Genomic DNA, 24,890 nt, shown 5'->3' with positions numbered 1-24,890 from the left:
TTCATTGGCTTCTGCTGCAGGTGCGGTTCTGCTGAATCAGCAAAATCTTTGGGGTGGGCTCGCAGGCTCACTGTCCCTGCTCAGAGACTTTTTAAAGGAGACTCAAATTCAGGTTGGTCTGGGGTGGGAAGGTTGGCATGACTCTTGCCTTTGGGTAGAAGCACTGTATGCACATGGAGAAATGCAGCACAGGCCCCTTGCTGGCTCCAGCTCTGCTCTGGCCTAGGAGCCAAGGCACAAAGGGCTCTGGATGCTCAGAGAGCATCTGTAAGACCCTTCTGGGTCTTGGAGACGTTTGCATTAGGAGTGTTCCTAAAATATCCTGGATTTTAAGGAAAATCTCCTGCCCAAGCTCATTTCCTTAGTTTCTTTGATGTTACAAACCCTGCTTGGGTAAAACATTTGGCCCTTGTCCAGAGGAAAAACAGAGCTATGTCTTTCCAACCAACCACTCTTGCACCCTCGCTTCACCAGTTTTAACCTCAAGCCTGCTTAGTTTGAATTAACAGTATTTCAGTACTGCCTTGAATGAGGACATGCATCAGGTCAAAAACGCAGCTGCTCAGTGTGTTGTTTCCATGGAGAAGATGTGTTTCAAGAGGAAAGGAAGAAGCAAGGATGGTGGTGGCATCTCCCCTGGGGCCAAGGGCTGCACCTCAAGTGCTTGCACCAGAACAGCCTGGTGCTGTGCCCTGCCAATGTTTATTTTGCTTGGGTAAACGTTTGATTTTAGCAACATGAGTGCAATGCGTGAGCCGTGCTGGGGTGTAATTCAATGGGAGGAGGCAGCTATGTGCAGGGAGAGCTGCTAATGCTGCAGGAATGCCACGCTTCCTTGGGAAGAGAGAAGACAGTGCCTGGGGCGCCTGGGACAGCACTGCTCGCCTTCCTGACTCTGCTGCCACCCTGCGTGTGGCTCTCAAGGCTGTATCAGGGTTATGCCCTACGCAGAAGCTCTGGGGCCCAAATAGATGTGATTTCTGAGGGAAAAATGGTGGGTTTCAGTTTCGGGGTGAGGTGCTGTTGGGCCATGGTGCTGGTCTCTCACTGTGCCACCTGCTTTCCACAGGGCGGTGTGAGACAGGAAGAAGGCAACCAGCCTGGCTTAGGATTGGCTTTTATTAGTGTTTCCAAATAAAATAGAGGTTTTCCTTCTGCGTACACCACAGGGTGGAAATCAGGATGGCGGGGAAGAGGGAGAGGTATCCCTTTTGGACAGCCATGGTGACGCTGGGGAGGAGAGGCGGTGTCTCTCACAAAGGCTTTTGTTGATGGCATAAGTGGTTGTTAATTCATGTTTCATCACTAAAACACTGCCAACGCTCCAGTTAAAGCAACATGCTCCAGTTAAGCCAGCAGATACCAGTGCCTGCCCCTGCTGCACTCATCATGTGGGTTTGGTGAGGAGACATGGCATGATGGTGGCACAAAATGGCGGCTTCCCGCCAGGCACTTGCAACACAGAGGAGCTTTGCCCTCAACTGTGAGGTGCGGCCCTCACCTAACCACCAAGGAACAACCATCAGAGGCACTCGGTATCAACGCGCTTTATTTTCCTGATGGCCACCCTTCTCAGCACTCTGTCTTCATGCCGGTAGCCAGGGGATTGAACCCAGGAGCTGAGCCACGGAGCTGGAGGGGTTTAGGAGATCCAGGCTGTTGATCCGGCCTCGGATTTATTCAACTCCCTTCATGAACTCCAGGAACTCTGCCAAGGGGGAGACATTGGAGACGCAGGCTGTTAGGTGGGACTAGAGTGCTTTCACAGCTGCTGGAGTACTCTCTTGGCAGCCCTCCATAGCCATTTCTCTTTTTCCATCCCACTGATGCGTGAGAGGCCAAGGGATGGCTACTGCTCCCCTGGAAGTGGCGAGAGCTCCTCGTGACTGCTGATGGAAATGTCAGCAGTGCCCAGGGTTGCCCTTGGCCACAGACTCAGCTCAGAAAGGGTCCAGGAGCCTTTTGGGCAGCACCGTATTCAAAAGAAGAGCCCTTCTGGGCTGGTGCTTGTGTTTAGGTGGTGGTAAAGGACGGGCAGGTCTCTGGTGAAAACCAGGTTTTCTTCACATGTCAGTGGGGAGAATTAAGGGAGCCCCTGGTCCTTACAAATATTCTGCAAGTCTGAGAAACCCCCTGGCCCATAGAAAGACGGACTGGGATTAGTTGTATTGCCCAGCTCTGCCTGCACAACCTCACACCCAACCCCAACCCTGGAGGCAAAACTGCAACCATGGGAGCTGCACCAGGGCTCACAAGCAAACTTCAGGCAAGAAAGACTCCTTACCATCGTAGTCAATCCTGCCATCGTTGTTTTTGTCCCCATCTTTCATCAGTTCTTCTATGTCGTCCTCAGTGATGGTCTCTCCGGTTGCCTGTAGCATGATCTTCAGCTCCTCGAGGTCAATGTAGCCATCAGCATTCCTGCGTGAGGACAGAAGAGCTCAGGAGGGGACCAACATGCTGGGGAGGGCAAGGTGGGGCCACTTCACTGCTCCCAGCACCTATATTGTGGTCATGGCTCTTACTTATCAAACATCCTGAAGAGATCTGAAAGTTCCTCTTCAGTTTTTCCTTTGCTGTCATCTTTCATACACCGGACCATCATAACAAGGAACTCATCAAAGTCCACAGTGCCGCTGCCTGCGGGTGGAATAAACACCATTGGACAGTGAGTGGATGGGCAAAGCCAAGCACGAAGTCGGTCTTCCCGTTAATAACTGAGGAGCAAAACTCAGGAGAGCAGCCCTGCAGCTTGCAGGCTGCTGGAGTGAGTGACTGAGGCCGTGGACTGAATTTATCACTTATTTTTGTTACCTTTTCCAGTCTTTTTTTTTTGCCAGGGTAAAATGAACTGAATGTGCTGCAGGAAGCATTGAGCAATGGGAATTCCTGCTATGGAGGTACTTGTCAGTCTCATGTAGATATTAATAACAAAAGCTCCAGCAGGCAGGTATTCATGCAGTATATTTTTGCACAGGTAGTACAGTGCTGTTGTTTTCAACGCCACTGAAACACTTCTCTCTTTGCCTGATTTTTAACTGCTTTTTTATTTTCCAATTACTTAGTATGATATTTCTGCCCAACCTCACACAGTCTTTTTTGCATGTGTTTATGCTGATTTAATCAATATTAACTGTTAGTAATGTGTGCGTGTGTATGTATGTACGCATTCGAGCAGTGAAAGACTTCCCTGCTGATAGAAGTCGAATTGTGCCATTTGTGAAAAGCCAGTTGCTACATTCAGCCCCTTTATTAAATAGATTGGAGCAATTTTGATGTAAGCAGTAATCTCCCCAAATTGATTCAAGCAGTCCGGTCATGATAGGGATAATCATTTTTATCATGTTTATTAGCCTGGGAGTTTCATCAAGGAACCACACTGGGATGCAGGGGGTGCTCCGTGTCCATCAAAAGCCCAGCTCTGCAGGTTGCTCCCCACAGGCTGCGCGGTGCCCGGCACGGATCCTGCCCACAGGCAGCAAGCAACACTGGGCAAGGGGACAGGGCTAGGGAGAACTGAGGAAATGACAAGCTCTTACCATCCTCATCCACTTCATCAATCATCTCCTGCAGCTCCTCTGGGGTGGGGTTCTGCCCCAGCATCCTCATCACCTTCCCCAGCTCCTTGGTGCTGATGCAGCCATCCTCTGCCCCCAGCACGAAGATGTCAAAGGCAGCCTTGAACTCTGGGGAGAGAGGAGGAAGGAGCTGTGTGGGTCTCACACCACGACACAGCCCCGGGGTGGGGGGCTCTCCCTTGGGGGACACAGAAACTGCCTAGAATGTGATCCTGGTGGATCAAAAGCCCTGGGAGCTTGTCCTTAGGCTGCCACATCAGGTTAAAGATGCACCTACCATTTTTTTGTTCTTCTGTCAGCTGCTCAACCTGTAAGTAAAACATGGAGAGCAATTTATTTGTATTCTTTACCGCTACTAATTGCTGATCCTAAAAGGGCTGCTCGGACATGGACTGGAGGTTCAACATCCTTTTCCCCATGGACAAGACCACCCCCGCTAACTGTTTTTCAGCCTAGATTCAAGAAACTATCCAAAGCATTAAGATCTTGTCTACTTCCAACAGAGTCTCTGTTTATAAACGTCTTTGCCTCCAAACCTCTCAGCCTGTTCTAAGTGTCTCCCTGAAGCCCAGCATTTGTGGGAACTCTTTGGTTTGCGTATGCACCAAGCAACACAGGCTCCCGGGGGTGAAATGGGGACATGCCACAGATAGGTCACAGCACAGGGTATAAGATTATTGCTGGTCCCTGAGCTGGCATGCTGGGATGCAAATGTAAACTGAGGCAGGTGGAAGCAGCTGGAAGACCTGGCCCATGGAGCCTCCCCGCGTAGCTGAGATGGGCTGGCAGATTGCTTCCAAATCCTGCCCCAACTCGTCCCCTGCCAACCATCAGCGGGAGCTTATTACTTAGCCTGAGTTAACGAAAATAAGCAATGAAGAGAGCAAAGAGGAATCCAACAGCCCGTCTTGAAGTCAATTCTCTCTTCGGCTTTGCTCCTGTCTGCAGAGGGTGCTCAGCTCTATCTGCAGACCCCACCACCATATCCAACTGGCCATTTGGGAGCATCCATTCAAGCAAAGACGTTTCCCTCCCATGCTGGTTGTCAGCCACTAATGCCCCCGCACCCATCCTCAGCTCGCGTGGCTCTGCAAAGCAGGCATGATGCTTTTTGCCCCAAAGAGAAGCAGTTTGGCAAAAATCAACAGAAAACCCTTCCTTCTTGCAGCAAGAAGCAGGGAAAGTGCTTTATTTTAGCAGAAAGCAGTCGGAGAGCCTTATCCAGCTCCTTTTGGAGCCTTTTTGGGGTGACAGAGCCCTAACAGCAGCATCAGGATGAACCCCAAGGCCACTGCAGGTAACGTTTGGGTAGAGCGAGGGCAGCCACGGCTCGGCCGATGGCCACGGCTGCGGCTGCTTGGGTAACCTGACCCTCTGACTGTGCTCACTATTTATAAGCCCTGATGAGAGAGGTGCTGGAGATAAAGATGAGCCCTGTGATTGTTCCCAGGCTGTGGTATGCATCCTCGCAGCCTGTTATCCGGACACTTGTCCCTGGCACTGCTCTTAGCTTCGCTCAACAGAGCTGAAAAATGTTCCCGAAATAGCTTTGTGCTTGCACACCCTTATCTAGACATGAGTGGGTGAGACAAAAACCCATTGGGCTCTGTGGCTGCACCAAGAAATCTGGCACAAATGTAATGTTAATGTATGCCATCACAGGTTTGCTACCACTAACACATGCAGCAAATAACAAATCCTCACTTCCAAAGCAGTTTTTGACTACCACATGCTGGATTTCTATAAAACTGAGGATGTAGAGCTGTGCTGGGTGGAAATTAGACGTACTGTAACCATAGGGCGATGTGTTTATTGCAGAGCTTTCTCCCAAGCTGTTTATTGTGCCCCCTGGACATGGATGCTGTTCACAGCTTTCTCCCTCTTTTTCCACCGCACCCTGTCTGGGGATGGCTTTCTCCTGTCGTGGGGCAGGAAGGCAGGCACCAAGCTCACAGAATTTTGCTTTTTCAGGTCTGATCTCCATCCTGCATTTCTGTTTGAACTTGGGCAGGAAAAAATTAAGTTCTTGCCATTCCCCCACCCCGCAGGGAAATGCTTCCCTTCAGTTAAAAATCTTGGGAATTGATCCATGAAAAAGCTGTCGGTCTCAGCTGTGCCTGCCCCGTTTTGCCTATTTTTATTTATTCCTTGCTTTTAAACCAGCAGCAAAATCCCTCCTGGAGCCCACCAGTCCCTCAGAGCTCATTTCTCTGACCAAGGATTCTGCCTGGGGTATGTATGGGGTACCCAAGGTAGGAAGAAGGTTTGGGGTTGAAGTCCACAGCTTTCAGCTGTGGAAATTTCTATCCCATTTGGGGATAGAAAGGCACCCCAGCCTTTCTTCCTAACCACATGCAAGGGGTCCCTAAACAACAAGGCAAGGATCTGCTCCTTGAGTCACAGGGAGCACGATTCGTTAAAAGGCTTAATTAGAGAGGGCTGGCTTGTTGCTGATTTTACTGGGCACATTCTTCTTCTTGTGTGCTTTTTGGGGCACTCTGCACGTTCCCGTGCAGCCTTTCCTCATTCCCTTTGCACTGCCCAGGTCACGGAGGGGCAGTTTTACAGGCTCAAGGCTGGCCAGAGGACGGGACAGGTGGCAGCGTCTGGTTGTTTTCTTCAGTTTTGTTTCACCGAGCAATACCTTTTTTCCCTCTAAAATGCTTGTAATTAAAATAGTGCTTGTAGGATGTACCCTTCAAGCTCTTAGTTAAAACCAAACCTGACCATCCGTATATTAAAAATCCAAAAAGCACCCCAAAGCTCTTACACCGTATTTTAATTCCAGGCACCCAGGAGTGATTCACGCAATCCAGGCTCTATTTTCATCCTTATCCCACCCGCACGTCGCGCTCTGTCTAAGTTACAGGCTGATCCCTCGTTATGGACCAAAGTCGGGGTTTGCCGCGGCAGCTGTTGGGATGCTCGGCATTCCCGGGAGTGTCTCCCCCTGCCTGGATTTCTGCGGGGGTGGCGAGGGAGAGGGCGGCATCGGGAAACACTTGAGCAAAGCGGAGGGTGTTTTTTTTTTTTCAAATCTCATAGAGCAGCATTCAGCTAAGGAAGGAGGGAATTGGGTGAAAGCACCCTGGGATTGTAAAGCACCAGAAGCAAGAGGGTGAGGTTGAACCCATGCAAATCACATTTTCACCCATGCAAATCATCTTCGTTTTGTGGGAAACACTGCTCTGCTTTGGTTTGGCTGAAACCAGCAGCCACCCCAGACACCTCCAAGGTTTTACCAAGACTTTTCATTGCTCAGAGTTGGGATGTTCATGCTGATGAGAGCAGCGTGAAACCTCTCGAGCCATCCCCATGTCCTTGGTCACTAAAAGACACCACCTGATAACTCTTTTCCTTATTCCATCCCCAAAAAAACACACAGCCCCGAGGGCAGGCACTCACCGCTGCCTTGTAGATGTCATCCATGGCTGATGGGGAGGGTGGGCGAGGGGCTGGGGGACGTCACTGTCACCGTCACGCTCTGCTGCTGCTGCCCCGCCGGCCCCGCTGATATAGGGGGCCGTGGCCAGCCCCGGGGGTGTGACAGCCCACCACGGCCAGCCCCGCAGGAATGCCTCTCCTGCGTGCCTTGGGACGGGGACACTGCCGAGCTGCCCCAGCTCCAGCCCTTCCTCGTGACTTCGGGGGAAGGATCCGGCCCTTTCAGCTGCCTCTTGCTGAGCTGTTGTGGGGCTTGGCAGTCCTGGGACGTGTGCCACCATGTCACTGCCACCTATGGCTGCCTATTCCCCCCCGGTGAGCTGTGTTAGGAAGACAACCCGGTGCCTAACTGAAACAAGTAGTGTGGGAAAGGCAATATTTCCCTCCCGAAATATCTCTGGGGGCGGTGGGGGCCTGTCCCCTGTGCTGTCCCCAAGCCCTGGGGACAATGTCCTGGGAGGAGTCTTGCTGCCACGGCCAGGAGAAACGTGTGGTCCTGGTGCTGCACCAAAGAGCAGCATGGGGGCAAACTGGGAGGGCTTCCTGGCTTTTCTGCATTCAGCTGGGACTGCACAAACTGGGAAAGGTGTAGGCTGTCCAGCGGTGCTTGCTTTCTGGGTTAATGCACTTTTGGGAAACTTTGAGAAACTCTGACTCTCGGCACCCAAACGAGGCACTGCCCCATCCCCGTGGTGGATGGCCAAAGCCCACGTCCCTGCGCTCACGGAGGGTCTACAAAGGCCCCTAGGGGCTGACTGGTGTTTTCTCTGTGCAGGTAAAAGGCTTTTAGTCCACTATCACACAAGCAAAATCTGGCTTGTTGGTGATTCAGGACTCCCTCTTGTGTCCAAAGGCATCACAGATGGCTCCTGCGTCTCCGGGTGAGGAGGCCTGACCTCCAGCCAGCTCATGTTGGCAGTAACAAAACTGCAAAGAGGAATGCAGCTGTTGGGTCGCATCTCTTCCAAAAATAAAACCCACCTGCCTTTAACAGAAGCAATGCCGCATGCAAAAATAAATAAATAAAATAAAATAAAATAAAATAAAATAAAATAAAATAAAATAAAATAAAATAAAATAAAATAAAATAAAATAATAAAATAATATTGATGGCCCTGTTGAATGTCAAGCTGAAGTGGCTCTCACCAGTGCCCGGTGGTGGTGGCAGCAGGAAGCCAGGGCATAGCTGGGTGCGGAGGGCACAGAAGCCTCTGTGTCAGGGGCATGGCGAGGTTTTGCAGTCACAAAATTGCAATTTGCTGCAGAGCCTGCTACGGAGCGTGCCTCTGCGGGCACCCCCTCTACAGCCAGGCTCAGCATTAAAAAGAAAAACAGTTGCATTTAAGGAATTAATTTTTAAAGCGTGCTGCCCTTTGGAATTGGAATGGGTTAGTATTTTGCTTGTCTTGAATATAAGAAAATGCAGAAAATGCTGGTTTTTATGGCAGGGCAGCTGCAGTTGGCAGAGTCCCACTGTCCCGGCTGAGAACAGCCCCAGGATGCAGCAGGATGCATCCAAGGCTGATGTTCATCCCCACAATGTCACTTTAGGTTTTCTTTTCCAGGCAGCCACAACCCCACTGCAAACCACACATTCATTAGGGCACAGAAAAGGAAATCGAAAGCCCAGCTAAACTGTGGCTTTAGTGGAGGCCAGGGGTGTTTGCAGGGCCACCAGCATCCCCCATCCTGCACCTGGGAAGCTGACATCTCATGGGGAAAATAATCTGGGATTTTGTTGCTACCTGAACGTGCCTTGCTTTCAGGAACAATCAGAGGATGCTTAATTAAAGTCGCTCTCCAAAATTACTTATTAGCTCACCTCCCAGCAGCACTGTGGGGCAGCACTAGGAAATCCCTCCTGGATTGCTTTTTCTATTTGTGCCTTCTCCTTACATGTATTGTCTGCCAGATGAGACCAAGGAAAAGCACACTGGGGTGAAAATAAAAGCAGACGGGTTTGCAAGGTGGCACCAGGCAACTTTGTCACAGCTCTGCTGCAGTGCCTCCACCCCACGCAGAAGTGTCCCAACCTTCAGCAGCATGTGGTGGCCACAAATCACCAAATCAACACCAAAAGCTGCACTAAACAGCATCGCATAGCACAGCACAGCACCACGATGCATCACATTGCACAATGCTGTGTTGCATTGCACAGAGCTACGCTACACAGCACCACACTGCATTGCACAGCACCATGTTGCATTGCACAGCACATGGTGTTGCATTGTACAGCACACGCTGTGCTGCACAGTACCATGTTGCATTGCACAGCATGGCACACAGTGCTGCATTGCACAGCACAATGCACACTGCATTGCACAGTTCACACCATGTTGCATTGCACAGCACAGCACACACCGTGCTACATTGCACAACACAGTGCACACTGCATTGCACAGCTCACACTGTGCTGCATTACACAGTACAGCACAGCATGCACTGTGCTGCATTGCACAACACAGAGCACACAGCTCACACCATGCTGCATTGCACAGCTCACACCATGCTGTATTGCACAGCCCACACTGTGCTGCATTGCACAGCACTGTGCACACTGCATTGCACAGCTCACACCATGCTGTATTGCACAGCCCACACTGTGCTGCATTGCACAGCACTGTGCACACTGCATTGCACAGCTCACACCATGTTGCATTGCACAGCACGGCACACACCGTAGTGCATTGCGCAGCACACATGATGTTGCATTGCACATCACACGTAGCGTTGCATTACACAGTACAGTGCACACTGCATTGCACAGCTCACACCGTGTTGCATTGCACAGCATAGCACAGCACGCACAGTGCTGCAATGCACAGCACAGCGCACACAGCATTGCACAGCTCACACCATGTTGCATTGCACAGCACAGCACACACCGTAGTTCATTGCACAGCACACACAATGTTGCATTGCACAGCATGGCATGGCACACACGGAGCTGCAATGCACAGCACAGTGCACACTGCATTGCACAGCCCACACCGTGCTGCATTGCACAGCATGGCACAGCGCACATGGAGCTGCAATGCACAGCACAGCGTGCACTGCATTGCACAGCTCACACCGTGCTGCATTGCACAGCATGGCACAGCGCACATGGAGCTGCAATGCACAGCACAGCGTGCACTGCATTGCACAGCATGGCACAGCTCACACCGTATTGCATTGCACAGCACACATGACGTTGCATTGCACAGCACAGACGGTGCTGCAATGCACAGCACAGTGCACACTGCATTGCACAGCACACGATGTTGCATCGCACAGCACACTCGGTGCTTTACTGCACAGCTCACCCCGAGCCCCCAGCACCCACCACGCACGCGCAGCCCCCCAGGCCCCGCCCCCCTCCCTTTAGCCCCGCCCCCCGCTCTCTGGTCCCTCCCCGCTGCCGCCAATAAGAGCCGTGGGGCGGTGCCCGCCGCCCTGCGGGGGCCGAGCCAAGATGGCGGCGGCGGCGGCGCGGGGCGGGCCGGGGGCTGAGGCGGGTGAGGGCGGCGGGCAGCGGGGGGCGGCGGCGTGAGGGCGGCGGGGCCCGACCCTGACCCGTCCCGTCCCGTCCCGTCACAGCGGCCTTCCCCCGGCGCCATGGAGGCGGCGGCGGGCGAGGACGGCGAGGAGCTGCCGCGGGAGGCCCGCGTCCTGGGCTCGGAGCTGGTGGAGAGCTACACGGTGCGAGGGGGGGGACGGGGACGGGGACGGGGACGGGGACGCGGCCCCGGGGCTGTGCGCGGCTCCCTCAGGGGGCTGGAGGAGCCCCGGGGCCGGGCTGGAGCCCCTCGGGTCAGGGGAGCGGGTGGGTCGGGGCCGCGCTGCTTCCCCTCGCGCTGAACAAAAAAGAGAGGGCGGCAAAAAAAAAAATAAATAAGTTTATTTACTTATTTTGTAATCAACCGGCTTTGTGGGGCCGGGAGCTCACCGCCAAGCAGACCTCAGCGGGCTCGCAGGCAGCGCATCTCTGGTGGTTATGTAATTAGCGGTGTTTGCTGCTGCCGTGCTGGGGATCGGCCTGGCCGAACCCACACAGGGACCTCTGGATCCTTCCTGCTGACAGGGAGAAAAAAGGAAAAGGGAGCAGCGGTCATAAGCAACGCAGGTTACAGCTCCGAGTCATGCTTCGGGTTGCTGCCACCCAGGAGGGTCCCGGAGAAAAGCTGAGCGGCAGGAGAGCGGTTCCTCGGTTGGGTAGGACAGAATTCACACCGCTGATGTACACAAGGAGTTTAACCGCAGGCTGACAGCCCTGAACTGTCTGTGTTTGGGCCTGGCAGCCGGTGGCCGTGTTTATGGACCTGTACAGAAATCCACCCAGCGCTCAGGGTTTGTTAGAAGCTTGGGATAGGCTCTTGACAATTGTTTCACCTCTGTCTGGCAACTTAGCTGCATGATGTGCTTTCACAGGAGCTGTGCTGCTGCCTAGGACTCAGCTAGGATGGGGTTCATCCCCCAGCGAGTTTGGTTTCAAAGTCCCGTGTCGGCTGACAGGGGTTAACATTAGCATTAAGGATTTTAATGAGTATTCTATAATACCCCCAACTGGGAAATTCAGGTGAATTTGAGGAAATCTGTTCCCTCTCTCTCAGAGGTTATTTCACGGGGTGAATTATTAGCTACAGGTACTGTTCAAGCAAATCAGCTCACAGGTGGGGATAGCAGCAGCTAGGCTGATGGCAGTGTATTTTTTCAAGGCCTGTTTACTTTTTTTTAGTGACTAGAGTTCTGGAAATGCGCTGTTTTAATTCCACTTTTATTGGGGTCTGTAAAAATAGTGTGTTTGGAGGGCGAGATTTGCCAGTAACTGGTCCTGAGTTGATTCTTTCACTGCAGGTTCAAGTGAGGCAAAGCGTTGATTTTGCCTGTTTGTGTACAGCTGTGGAAACTGTTAGCAGGGCTCCAGACCTGCAGCCAGCCTGTATGAGAAGGCCCAAACCATTAGAAATGCAGGAGTGTATTTTTAAATTAAAACGGAAATGATTTACAAAAGGATTCACGAGGCGAAATAGTTTGCAAACATTGGCATTTGGTGTTTAAAACTCAGTTTTGTGGCGTTAGGGACCTGACAGACCTGTACTGGAGCAGAAGTGCATGTATTAGCTGGTGTAAAAGTTGGTTAAATGTGGTAAAGATTAGAGAGGTGCACAAGGTGTACCTGTACCCATCAACGTGTAGGAGTCGGGATAGAAAGGGATATTTACACCCTTGTCTTTGGAAGAAGCCCCTGTGTATGCTGGTCTAGCTGGATGCTGACTGAAGACTGACTGTCTGCTGGATGGCCTTGAGGTTGCCAGTGCTTCATTTGTTTCCTGCTATGCATTTGTTTGGCCTAAAGTCACTTTCCTGCCTTTCCTGTCTTTTGCAGCTGTTTTTAATATAAATACTAGCTTTGATATTTAAGGAAAAGACTGTGGCTTCCTTGAATGGGTGTGACCTGTCTCCCTGCTCCGAGGAGGCAGGGAGGAGGCGATGTGGTTGTGTCACTGTTCTGTAATTTGGGACCCAGTAGCTGCAGTTACACCTGTGCCCCGGGCTTTGCGTGGCTGTGGGCAGTTCTGTCACATCCTTGTTCTCTTGACAGCACCAAAGCTTGGAGCTGGAAGTTGCAGAAATGCAAGTTCTCCATGTAAAAGGAGAAGAGCAGTTCTTTGTCACTTCTACATAAAATATACAAAAGGCAGTCTGGAATCAGAAGTTTGGCAACATCTGGTTTAAAAACTATACGTCCTTTTTTTTTAGTAAGCATTTCACTTTTTAAAAATGTGGGGAGATGAAAGGCCTGCTGTATGGGGAGAGCAGACTGAACTGTGAGCACTTTGAAGTAACTAGTAAGAAAATAATGAAAAAATACAGCTCTAGGTATGGTAAACACTTTCCAAAGAGATTAAATTTTCTATGTCTTTCTATAAATTATTACACAGAATCATTTAATAGGACCACTGGGAGGTGGGCTCCCAGGCTGCCAGCCTGGGGATGTAAATGCTTTCCTGTCCATCCGGATGGAGACGCGGTCTGTTGTAAATGCAGGTGGAGACTTCACATGGCAAACAGCGCTGTCTGGGAGGTGGTGCAGCATTATTCATCTCCCTGTGCATGCCTCCTAGCAGTCGGCTCGATGGGCGGGCAGGAACCTGAACTTCAGCTCTTGGCCTTATCATTGTTTATGTGCCCAGTTGGACGTGTACTTAGATAGCTATCTGGATTTTTTTTAAACCTCAGGTTGTTTGTTTGGTTGGTTTTGCTTTACAATGATTGATTTCTGAGTTGAAGCATGTCTTGAACACACAAGCTTTGTGCATTTGTATCCATCAAGGTGATGGCAGCTGGTGGATTAACGTGAGATCTGTTCCTGTTGCTCTGTGTACTGATGCGGCCTGAGGGGTGAAGACGTGGGGAATGCTGGGGCTCTTTAAAGACTTCATCTGAGGAATCGCACTGGTGCATCTAAAACATCTGCCCTGGATGTTTTCCTGACGAGACTGCATGTTTGGCTCAGTGCTCTGATTCTGGAAGTGGTCAGGGCTTGTCATGTCAGCAGAAGGGAATGAAGCCTTTGTTATGCTCACTGTGTGTTGTACACGGGGCAGAGGTGCATTGCTTCCTTGTCTGATGAGCGATCAGCTGGGAGCTGTGCAGTGTACTGGGTTTTCAATGTCTGATCTGAGTTTTTATTCATTAGATATTCAGTCTGAATTGCATTTCGCTATGCTGCTTGATCTGCCATAATCTAGCACAGTCAGTGTTTAAAACGAACTGGTGTTTTCATTATGGCTTCCGTGCATAGCACTCTTAATTCTCAATTTTAACAAAAGCTTTCTTTGAGCCCCCCCCTTTCATCAGGGTTACGAGGTACTTTAGGATACTCGGGTTATTCCTGTTCTAGTTTGTCATCAGCACGGTGAATAATCCTGGCTGGCAGTTTCGTAACACAACATGATGGGAAATCAGTTGCAGGCCTTAATTGAGGTTGTAATTCTGTGTGGGCATTTGTCTGTGTTCTCAGTACTCACCCAAGCACTGACGTGTCCCTTGCTGTATGCACTAGGCAGACATCTTGTTTCGGTGCTCTGTGGGACTTGGGTTTTGTTCAGCAAGCCTGTGCATCAGATGCTTACAAAATATGAGATACAGTTCCACTTTTAAAATGCAAGAGGTATTCTGTGTAACGTCTGGTACTCTGCTGGCGTGGACTATGAGTAAGTGAAAGCTGGCTGCGTTTTATGTAACAGACTGAAAATCAGCTCTGCTTTTTGTTTCCTCAAGTGGAATGACCAGCTAGGTGTGCATCATCCTTACAGCAGCAATCAGTCGGATCTGTGTGATCTGCGATAGGAGTTGGGTTCTGAGCTGTATTAAATGCTGCTGAGGTTTGTTTATGATTTTTTTCCCAAGTTGAATTTATTTTCAAGCAGTTGTAGAATTGGTTCTGCTGAGCCCTGTCTTTTTCTACCTTGTTTTATTTCCTATATTTCATGTTTCTTTGAGAGAGTTTGTTTCTGGTTTGTCCAAAGGTGGATTGTGAACTTCCTACAGAATTGGTAGTGTTCAACTGGGGAAGTCACCTGCAATGGAAATTTTGAGCTGAGTCTCTTTAGTACATGCATAGTTAAATATTTTTAACTGGAGTTAAAATAGTTTTGTCTAAAGAAATATTAGGTTGCCTTAGATAATTGTAATGAATATTTGGGCATGATCGTAACAGAAAGCTGCATTATATGTGCTTTATCCCAAAATGAATTAAACGGTTAACAGAGCCAGGTGGAGGATTTGCCTAGATTTCTGAAGAGCTAAGCACAAGATTCCTGCTTAACTGTGAAGTGATGGCAGGATGCTTGCCAGGTTCTTCTGCCTGCTGCACCACTTGGTGGATTGAAGAAGGGATGCTGCTATCTCAGGCTTCTCATGGGTAGCTATGGATACTGACTTGGCTAGCAGGAAAGTTGAGAAAAATAGTTTAGAGATCTCATTTGGTTTAACCTTTGGGTTGCAAAAATAACTGTCGCCTTAAAATAAAAAGAATCCACGTGTTGTTGTTTGCAGAGCAGCCTTGTGAATGAGATTAAGCATCCGACATCAGCAAAGTCACCTTAGATTTTGGATTAGCTTGTAGTTAACTAAAAGATTAGATGCAGATTAGCTTCTACATACTGTGTGAATGTAGGATTGCCTTGTAGTGCTACATTAGCCTCTATGCATCAGCTTTTCTTTGAGACAAATGCTTTTGCAGTTCCTTTACTTTACATACTTTGTTTCAGGTATACATCATTCAGGTCAGTGTTGGCAGTCATCAGTGGACAGTCAAACATCGTTACAGTGATTTCCATGACCTGCATGAAAAGGTAAGGATGTTAAAACCGTGGCCTTGGTCTCTTACAAAACAGTTTGTGGAGCTTTGGATGGAATATAAATTTTTTCCTCAGAGCAAGAATATCTGCTAGATGCCATCTGGACTGCACTAATGTGTTTTTTGTTTGTTGGTTTTTTTTTTTTGGATGAGGAATATCATATGCCTGTGTTACATTCCCCTCTTGAACTGTGGTATATTGGCATGGACAGTCCTAGCCTCAGTCAGAAGCCTGTACCTTAGTTCAGCTGCATCTTTTGTGCAAGTTCAGATGGAATATCAGGTAGTAACTCTGGTCTTTGTCTTTCAGCTTGTCTCAGAAAAGAAAATAGATAAAAATCTGTTACCTCCGAAGAAGATTATTGGAAAAAATTCCAAAAGCCTGGTGGAGAAAAGGCAAAAGGAATTAGAGGTCTACCTGCAAACTCTTCTATCCAAGTTCCCTGTTACTGCCCCAAAAGTTCTGTCACACTTCCTACACTTTCATTTATATGTAAGTTATATTTTTAGCATATAAAATGCAGTCCTGAGTGTTCTTCCTCAGTTCTAACTTGAACAGAGCTATGTGCAATCTTCACAAAATAACTGAAACTGCTCTTTTTCAGCATGTTGCATAATGTGATAAAGAAGCATTTTGAAGGTGTTTTCTGACACTAACTTTATTGCAGCAGATACAGTCCCTACCCACTTGCCAGCACAGTAAGATCAGAAAATAAATACTGGCAGAATAGTTGGAAGCTGTGAATAAATCTGCAGCTGAATTGGTTGTTAGGCTGAAGTCAACAGTGCTGGCTCTCAGAAGGAACATTACATAATTGATCCGCTGCCTCCCCCACTTGGCGGTTAATGGTTGGAGCTGTGGTTCACACTGAAACAGTTTCCAGTAGGCCAAATGAAGAAAAATAGCTCTTCTCCAGGAGAGCATGCTGATGGAGTGGCCTCTGGAGAAATGGCTCCAGCCAGCAGACAGTGTTACAGTGAGGAATGCTTTAAGAAAGAAGTCAAGGCTTGCTTTCATGTTCATATTGCAAATTGTTTATTCATCTCTTGTGTATAATTAGGCTTTTTTTTGTAGCATGGCATCATGTTGTAAGGGGGAGTGTGGATTTCTTGTAAAGAGGAAAATGCACTGGAGAGCTCGATGGAAAGAGAGAACAGTAATTGCTTTGGGGTGGGATGTGCTGAGATGGCCCTTTATGGTTTCATATAAAGGCTTCAGAAATGAGTCACAAGTGATCCATTAGGTCTGTTGATTAAACCTCAGCAACAAAAGAAAAAAAATATTTAAATTGTGTTTCATGCACATAAGTGTCCTGGTGAGAGTTTGTAGTTTGACTCAGATAAAACAGTAGAAGGTTTGCTCCACGGTGTTGCTATTGCTGTGCAGAGTTGACTGAGAAGCGATGGTTTGTATTGTGATTGAGTCCTCTAAAGTGGTTTAGAGGTTTTAAACTTACGAAAAATGTTTTTGGTGACATAGGGTCAGTTCCGCACAGATGGAACAAGCTTCCTGATTCCTGGCAAGTTGCATAATTTCTTTGCTCTGTGGCTATTCTCTCTTGAACGTTCTGACCTTCCATTAATGTTTCAGTGCAGCAGTTTCAGCAAAGTTTTGTTTGTTTTTTTTTTTCAGACTGAACTTCCCTCTCTGTTTTTTTCAGCCAGACTGTTTTTTTTGTTTAGCTGTAATGTTCGTCCTTTTATCTTTCTTTCCCAGAGATCTAGCATCATTTGGGTATGAATGCTGCCCTGTTTCTATGCTGCACTTGTGTTTTAGAAAAGCGTTCCTTAATATAAATTTCTTTGCTACAGGGGAATCTGGGTTAATGTATGAACTCCAACTCTGTTGTTTTTTGCTTGTAATTTCAGAGTACTTTTAACTATTCACAAAAAGTTAGCTATTCAGCAGTAAAGCTAAATATTTACCGTAGCAATTCTACTAGAAAGCTATTTTCCTGCAGAACTTTGATCTTTGAAAATATTGGACAGACCACATGCTCTCTTGAGGCAGTATGATCCTTACAATTATCCTTATTATTAGTCTATAAAGTAAGGCTGCAATGTTTCGTGTTCATTCTTATTTGTAGTATTTCCAGTGAAGGTTGTTTAATTTTATTTCTAAGGCTAATAGAACCAAATGGAATAGAAGCAGGTAGCTTATAACGATATTTAAACCACTTGACATACAGCAAGGGAAAGCCAGGTACAGCATGGCAAAAAGCAGCAGTAGCAAGTGATTGATAGCAACACAGAACATCACTTTGGCATTGAATAGGATGTCTGCAGTGATGCAGGGATCCTCGTTTTGTTGCAATCTTATATTTTGTCTTACCGTAAAAGATTTGGTTTCACTTTCAGGTAGCTTTTGCAAGAAAAGGATGGAGTGCTCAGCAACTGCTGCTCAGAGGCAGCTGCAAACAGCGGACTTGTGTGGGGCTGAAGCATGTCAGTAGTTGGAGCTAAGACAGAGGTTTCTTGTGGGTCTGACAAAGGAATAGAGTAGCTTGCTTTTGCGTGCTAGTCACTGCACAGTCCAAGTCATAATCTTGTTTCAATTATAAACATAGAAAAATGTCTGCTCTGTCCCCCAGATGGTGAGAGGGATACAGAGAGTATAGTTTTCAATTAAGCATGCATGCTAGATGAGTGAAATTGGTTGTTTCAGAATAAGAGTCAGAATTGTTGACTTGTTCTGGCTTGTTGTTACCAAAACCGTGACATGGAGGCTTTGTTCAGTTTCAATAATACTAAGAATGTGCATACTAAAACGTTTGCCTAATCGAATAAGCTGAAACGTTTCAGATGTTCCGTGGATTTATACTCTTACAAATCATAAGGGATTTGTCAGTGAAGTAAACTCATGAAATATGCATTTTGCAATGATCTGTAATATCTGTTTACATTTAGCAGCTACATTAAAATGAAATGTGTGTGTCTAGGGGAAGCTTCACGATCACAAATGGTTTTATTTTGTACCTTTTGTGTGCCTCTGAGAGAATATTGAGTACTATTTCTGAACTTCCACGAAGCATTTGGCTTTTATGGGGAGGAGTATGCTCAGGTGGGAAATAACTTGTTCTGATCTTTGTGCACCTTCGGATTTAGGAAGAACAAATTCCTGCATTGAGTCTTCAGCATTTTCCTTTCATCCTAGAGTTGTCAGTGCCTGGAATGGAAGTTGACCTCCAGGGGAGGTTCAGGATGGCAGAGAAGATAGAGAATAGAGAAAAAGGCTTCTGAGCTGTTCTTTGCAGCGAGCTTAATAGAGAGCTGAAGTCCAGAAGACTAATTACTTTTTATCTTTCCCCTGTAGACCTGTTAAAGTAGAGCTCATGCAATATTGGCTTTCTGAGGAAATGCTGAGTGCTTGCTGCACTTAGGTTATTCTTCAGAATGTTAAAATACCTGTTTGGAGAACACTGTACTTGTAATAGCTCCTTCTGAGCTGGGCCAATGGCCACTAGCAATAGTTGCTCTTGCTGCCGTTGCCCTTTTAATATATGCAGAATCTCCTTGTTTGAAAGGAATTAAGTATATTCAATCTTGGAAATATCAAATTAAATAATTTCAGGTAATTTTTATGAAGTATTTTCACGTTATAAAGAAATCAGTATGACAAGGTCAGTTTATTTCTGTTTCAAAGTGCACAGTAGCAAAAATAGGGAAACCAGCAAAGCTGCACATTAGAAAAATTGCAACTAGAAGTGTGTGAATGACAGACCCGATTTGGTTTATTCTTGTGTTTAACACAATAATGGTTTATTCGTTGCAGGAGATCAATGGGATCACTGCTGCGTTGGCTGAAGAGCTCTTTCACAAAGGTAAAGCACCTGCAAGAATTTAACTGGGAATGAAGAGATGCGTTCATATACCCATTATATTTACTTTCCAGTCAATTAGAGATCTGAGTCTTGGATATCAAAATCTGAGACTTCTCTTCAGCTTTTTCTTGCTTTTGCACTTTGATTCAAACTGCAGTTCGGGAGGAACTCTAACAGTAGTGCACTTACTCTCGGAAATGAAACAAATTGGTGAATTCATGCTTTGGAAAGGGCCTGCTAGTTTGTTGTTAAAGGGTAGGTTGTGGTACTGGTGAGCAGAAGTTTTCATTAAGCTTTCCATCTTGGTGTGTTGTATAACCTTTAGGGAAGTTTGTATTATGTCAATGAATGCTGATACAGTGTGTGTTAAAAGCAAGAAATCAATTTACATGTCTAAATTAGTATTATTGTTCCAGAGTTCTGGTCAGTAAATAAAGGACTTTTCTGATGCCAGCAGATGAAAATGTGATGTACTTCCTGTAACTGCAATAGCTCTTTTAGGTCATCTAATGGCAGGAGGTGTGCAAAATGAATAAACATTGCTTATTTTGTTTTGAAAGACATGCGTTGCAGATGGCTGAGGTGCTGGGTGAAACATGTTTCAGATTGTTCTGACAGTAAATTAACTTTAGGTACAGCCATTTCAGAGGGGCTACCCAGCTAATTTTGGAAGGTATTAAGGTAGTTCCTGAAGAAATCTGTCCTGGCTTTGTAGCCCATGCAATCTCACTGCTGTATATTGGTGTGTTCCCATACTGTGGACTACTGGACTTGCTCCCAATGAAGCCAAAGGGAAGTGTACTTCTTAGAGCATTTCCAAGAATTCCGCTTGCCATGGAAGCTGATTCTCTTGCCCATGAGTCAATGTGGTGTACATAAAAGGCAGAGCAGAAAGATAGATTCTATGTATATGTTCTGACTGCTGTACCCCATGTTAAACTTCATGGTGCTGTTTTCTACTGCTCAAATATAGTTCTATAATAAAATGAGGTTGTAAAAATATCAGATGATGCATTTTGTGTCCAGGGATTTTCCATTGTTTTTAGTATGCTGAAAGACCTTATGCTCTCCAAGAAATTGTGTTTGCTATAATTATGTGTTTAGGTAGCATAGCAAAAGCTGTAAGGGCTATTTAAATGGCAGGCACTGCTTTTCCTGAATAGGAGAACTCCTAGCTGTTACAGAATTTAGGGATATATTTGAGTAAGTTTAATATGATTGTGAGCTTTGATTCCTGTCCTGTGGAAAATGAGGGAAATTTGCCATTAGGTGTATTAGGAGCTTCATGCTTGTAATGATGAATGCCTATTTGAACAGCTAGATTATTGTGGTGTAAAAATGTTTAATTCAACTGTTCTAGTACCTCTTCAAAGTGGCAAAAGAAAAAAAAGGCGTTATTTTGGTACCTCGGTCATGAGCTTAAAGTAAGAGATGGATGTTTCCTCTCTCACTGTAGATTTTCCATGTACTATTTATTATAACCACTGACGTACAACTCACTGCAGCAATGTGTTTTATATCATGCTCTTGTTTTTCAGGAGAGCAGTTATTAATGGCTGGAGAAGTCTTTACCATCAGACCCTTGCAGTTATATGCTGTCACTCAACAGTTGCTACAGGGGAAGCCTACATGTGCTAATGGAGATGCCAAAACAGATCTGGGTCATATTCTAGATTTCACCTGTAGGCTCAAGTATTTAAAGGTGAGCTGTACATGCATAAATACTGGAGACATTACTCCTACCAGACTTTAACATGATTCTTAGCAAACTTTTGGAGTCTAGTGTGAATATACAATAACTTTACTGATAATAACCCCATGCAGACATTTAGAATATGTTAAATATGCTTGTTCTACCAACTTTGAATATGTATCTTGTTCTCTAACAAAGATGCTGTGTGGTGTGGTCTTCTCAGAAGTGGTCTCTGTAGTTATGTAGTCACAGAATCTTAGTGGGTGCTGGACTTAGTGGTAGGTAGGACCAGGTAGATAAGAGTTACTCTCTCAACACTACATTTTTTGTAGATGCTTGTTAGGCCAGTGTATCTTTTCAGAATTTTTGGCCCTTCTGTATGCTTCTGACTCCTTTCAGTGTTTGTAAGATGCAGATAAGACCAGGCAAAAACCTTTGGTTTCTCCCAAAATTATGTTTACAGGATACATTAGTGAAATGCCTGTCTTTTTTGATGCTGATGATGTTTTCTGAGGCCAGAATCCAATGACCACATGGAAGCTTTAAAAGTAATTTCATTAGATGTGTACCGATGGAGTGCTATATTTTCTCCAAACCCATCTTGTCTACTTCATCCCATGTAGTGGAACTGAGGGCAGGTCTATCTTTTAAAAAAAAAAAAAAAAAGTGCTTGGGATGAAGCTGTTTCTAGGGGAAGAGGCTCTGCCATGTTAAGCTCAGAATGAAACCTTGGTCGGTTTTGCCTGTGGTATCTTCCCTGTGTTACAAAATACAAACACAAGGTGGCAGTTCAAGTTCAATGCTCTATTTCTGCAGTTAACAGTTGCAAGTACATTTTTTTCTGAAGAGTGGAGTCTGCAAGTTCAGGAATCAATCCATACTTGAAACATTGTTTGCATTCCAAGATACTTTTTGTTGATATTGCCTGTGTAAGACCTTCTGAAATGAGATAAATTGGATTATGTGCACTAACTCTGTTTTTAATCGTTGATGACCAGGTCACTGGAGCAGGGGGATCTTTTGGAACCAGTAACATTCAGGAGCATCTCTTGCCTTTTGATCTGTCAATTTTTAAATCACTTCATCAAATAGAGGTATGACTGAGATACTGCTTGCATGATTTTATATTCCGTGAATGCAATGTCTGCTGCATACCTCCTAATATCAGTAACTGTATACTTAGACTTGGTGCTAGAACTGATTGCAATCTTTAGATGGAATCTTTCATTTGAGATGATTTTTTTCACAAGTAATGGAAGTAAGGATGCCAGATATAAATGTTTAGACTAGCTTGCACTGTGCCTTCAAAAAGAACGATTTCCAGCATATACACGAATATAAAATAGTGGCTTTCCATTGTCTTGAATATCTAACAACTGGGTTATAATGGAATCTCTTGTTGCACACTACTTTTTATTTGGAAAACACCAACTACACGTGGAAATGTCCTGACAAGCAACTTGCCTGTGGAAGTACGTTTTAGAATGTATTGCTTCTTGCTTGATAATTTGCAAATTTTTTTTAGTGGTCTGCTTCTAATGCAAATGATGGAGTTTTCAGTAGAAGTTGTTTAATGAGTATTTTATAAAACACTTTCCAGACCACTTCAAATTTTTCTAGAGAAAGAATATCCAGTTTTGTCCTTCTGTGGCACATGATCTGTACTGTGTCCCCACTGTTGGTGGGTATAGTACCTTTTCTAGTACATGACCGCTCTTGTGCTGCATTGATAGAAGAGACTTCCAGCTGGTTAAGAACTGAAGTGGATTCTTCAAGTCAGTGATTTATTGATATTTTAAAGTGGGAAAGAAACTAGAGGAGGCTGAAGAGTGGGGTAGGATCTAATATCTGCAAAGAGGCTACTGCACAATAGCACCTGTCTGTCTTTTTCCTGTGGACGTGGATAATTTCTTGTGTAACTTTGCTTAATGTGGAATTTTCCTTATTCTTGGAGATTTACAACTCTAAGCTCGTGAAAAGTTTGGGTTGATTGGCATCAGTCTGACATTTTCACCTAGTAGTAAACACCATCCAAAAATCAACAGTGGTACTTTGGGAATTATTTCTTTCAAGGCTGGCAAAGCTCTTACGGTTCACTGTGTTTTCCCTAATATGTCACCAAATTTGCCACTTCTACTGGCAACCACGTTGTGCAACCATCTACAAAGTAGTACCTGGTTGCTGGGCAGAAGCCACCAGACCTTTGATGCTGTGCCAGCTTCAGCTGCAGATAAAAAGACTTTGTAATCTTAGACTTGGTCTGTATAATTAGCTTGCTAGTATATTAAATACTTGGTGTAGTATCCTCACTCCCTGGTAAGCCCCACTTCTCATATATACAGCAGAGAACATACGATACCTTAATTAGTGTCTACAGGAAGAGCCATAGTTTGAGGCACCTTTTTTGTAACAGTAAAATACTGTGCCCTGTAAAGTGCCTGGGTAGCTTCACCTTGAAGGATACAGAGAGTGTACAGAAGGTTGATGGACAAGAAGCTTAGCTCAGATTTGAATTTCATATTTCTGAAGTTGTCTCTAATTTCTTGCTTTAGTAAATGTTGGTTTTCCCGGCCTGATGATCTCCTGTTTGTGTTATCAGGAGGAGGTTTTAATGGAGTGCCATATCTACTTTCAAAATTGGTAACAGTAGAGAACCTGATATTGAAGCTTTTATGTGCCTCTTCCATGACTCACATTTGTTTGTTCTAGCATTTCTGATTTTGTAACAAACTAAAATTTTCTTCTAAAATAGATACATCATTGTGGGGGAAGGCTTATAAAAGGGCTGACTTCATCGAAACACACACTAGCCACAATGAGTGTTCGCTTCTCGGCAACATCAATGAAGGTAAGCATGAGTTTCTAATTCTGGTGTATATTTAAAGCCCATGTAGAAAGTAGTATGTGGGTTGTGGAAATAACCATTTGGAGTCCATGTGCGTTCTATGTTTGCTGAAGGTTCAGCTTTTGAAACCATGGAACTTGAAAGAATTGTCTAACCTTTCAAAATCTCAACTTTTAACACATGGAGGGAATGTTTACAGGTGTTTTCTTCAGAGGGACTTTTGTGGTGGTTTTATGAGAGTGCATGCTTATTAATCATGCAGAACTGAATGCTCACCTCTTGTTCTTTTCTGTGCTTTGATTTGGCAAGGGATATCTAGCAGCATAATTTTCAGTCCTTACTGTTCTTCGCATTCTCCAATTTGGATCATCTACTAATGCTGGTGTTCCCTCCCTGTAGATCCAAAATAATTCCTGACCTAATCAACTGATACTTTAAGACCTATAACTTTAATCTAGATGATTATAAAGCTTAGAAGCCTTCCCTACTTCAGGCTTTGCTGGTCCATTTTCAAAATGGTTAGTTTTCATTGCAGATGTAAACATTGCATTGTGCTCATCTTAAACAGGAAATCCTGGTGCCAGAGGCCTCTGAGTTTGATCAGTGGGAGCCAGAGGGTGCATCTTCAAGTTGTCCAGTGACTGCAGTTATTCCAACTTGGAGAACTTTAACAACGTTGGATATGAGTCACAATAACATCTCTCAAATTGATGATTCAGTGGTAAGAAATTTCTCATTTTTGAAAAAAGCATGACTGGTCTTCTGTGGCACATTACAGAGCAAGGATTTAGCATTTGCTTTATGTAGCTTCTTTCAGTTGCACCTACTGTTATTTAATGCTGATTTAGCTACACTAGTTAATGCTTAGGAAAATTTCATTTAATAATTTATTTACTTTGCTAAAGAAAATCTTACCATTCTTAGCTCAGTGAGCAACACTTGAATGAGTACTGAGTTTCCTTATTTTTACTGTTTGCATTGGCATTGGGCACTTAAAGTTTTAAAACAAAACACCTCTTCGGCTCAACTTGCGTTATCAGGGCTGAAGCTTCCTACTTCCTACATATTTAAACTTGTGGTTTGCTGGTAGCCTTCTTAACACCAAAACAGTATAAAGAGCATGGAAATGCTCTTTAGTATGTTTTGACATTCCCTTAATTTT

The 24,890-nt window shown here is 45.6% G+C and overlaps 2 protein-coding genes across 9 annotated transcripts in view; one reads left to right on the top strand and one right to left on the bottom strand.

Annotated features, from left to right (window-relative positions):
- Nucleotides 1-1,531: 1,531 nt before the first annotated feature.
- On the bottom strand, nt 1,532-7,144 carry TNNC1 (troponin C1, slow skeletal and cardiac type). Its single transcript, XM_068694014.1, has 6 exons — nt 6,984-7,144; nt 3,856-3,886; nt 3,540-3,686; nt 2,526-2,640; nt 2,285-2,421; nt 1,532-1,708 (listed from the first exon to the last, which is right to left on the bottom strand). Exons 1-6 carry the CDS (start codon nt 7,005-7,007, stop codon nt 1,677-1,679), a joined length of 486 nt encoding a protein of 161 aa, XP_068550115.1. The 5' UTR covers nt 7,008-7,144; the 3' UTR covers nt 1,532-1,676.
- Nucleotides 7,145-10,461: 3,317 nt separating this feature from the next.
- Nucleotides 10,462-24,890, top strand: part of NISCH (nischarin) — a 29,688-nt gene continuing 15,259 nt past the window's right edge. For 4 of the 8 annotated variants that reach the window (XR_011100436.1, XM_068694857.1, XM_068694860.1 and 1 more), the window contains exons 1-8: nt 10,463-10,703; nt 15,281-15,364; nt 15,680-15,862; nt 19,142-19,190; nt 20,729-20,892; nt 21,882-21,977; nt 23,636-23,731; nt 24,297-24,449. Coding sequence is in view for 6 of the 8 variants with exons in the window: in XM_068694857.1 (XP_068550958.1) it covers nt 10,620-10,703; nt 15,281-15,364; nt 15,680-15,862; nt 19,142-19,190; nt 20,729-20,892; nt 21,882-21,977; nt 23,636-23,731; nt 24,297-24,449 (909 nt within the window). In the remaining 2 variants the exon portion in view is untranslated. Of the gene's footprint in view, nt 10,704-15,280; nt 15,365-15,679; nt 15,863-19,141; nt 19,191-20,728; nt 20,893-21,881; nt 21,978-23,635; nt 23,732-24,296; nt 24,450-24,890 lie in introns of all 8 variants that reach the window. The other 4 variants (XR_011100437.1, XM_068694861.1, XM_068694856.1 and 1 more) reach the window with 2 other exon arrangements.

This window comes from Anas acuta, chromosome 11 (genome assembly GCF_963932015.1).
Source record: "Anas acuta chromosome 11, bAnaAcu1.1, whole genome shotgun sequence".
NCBI classification, from domain to species: domain Eukaryota; kingdom Metazoa; phylum Chordata; class Aves; order Anseriformes; family Anatidae; genus Anas; species Anas acuta.
Note: the sequence above shows the minus strand (reverse complement) of the source record. Positions and strands in the feature narration are given on the sequence as shown.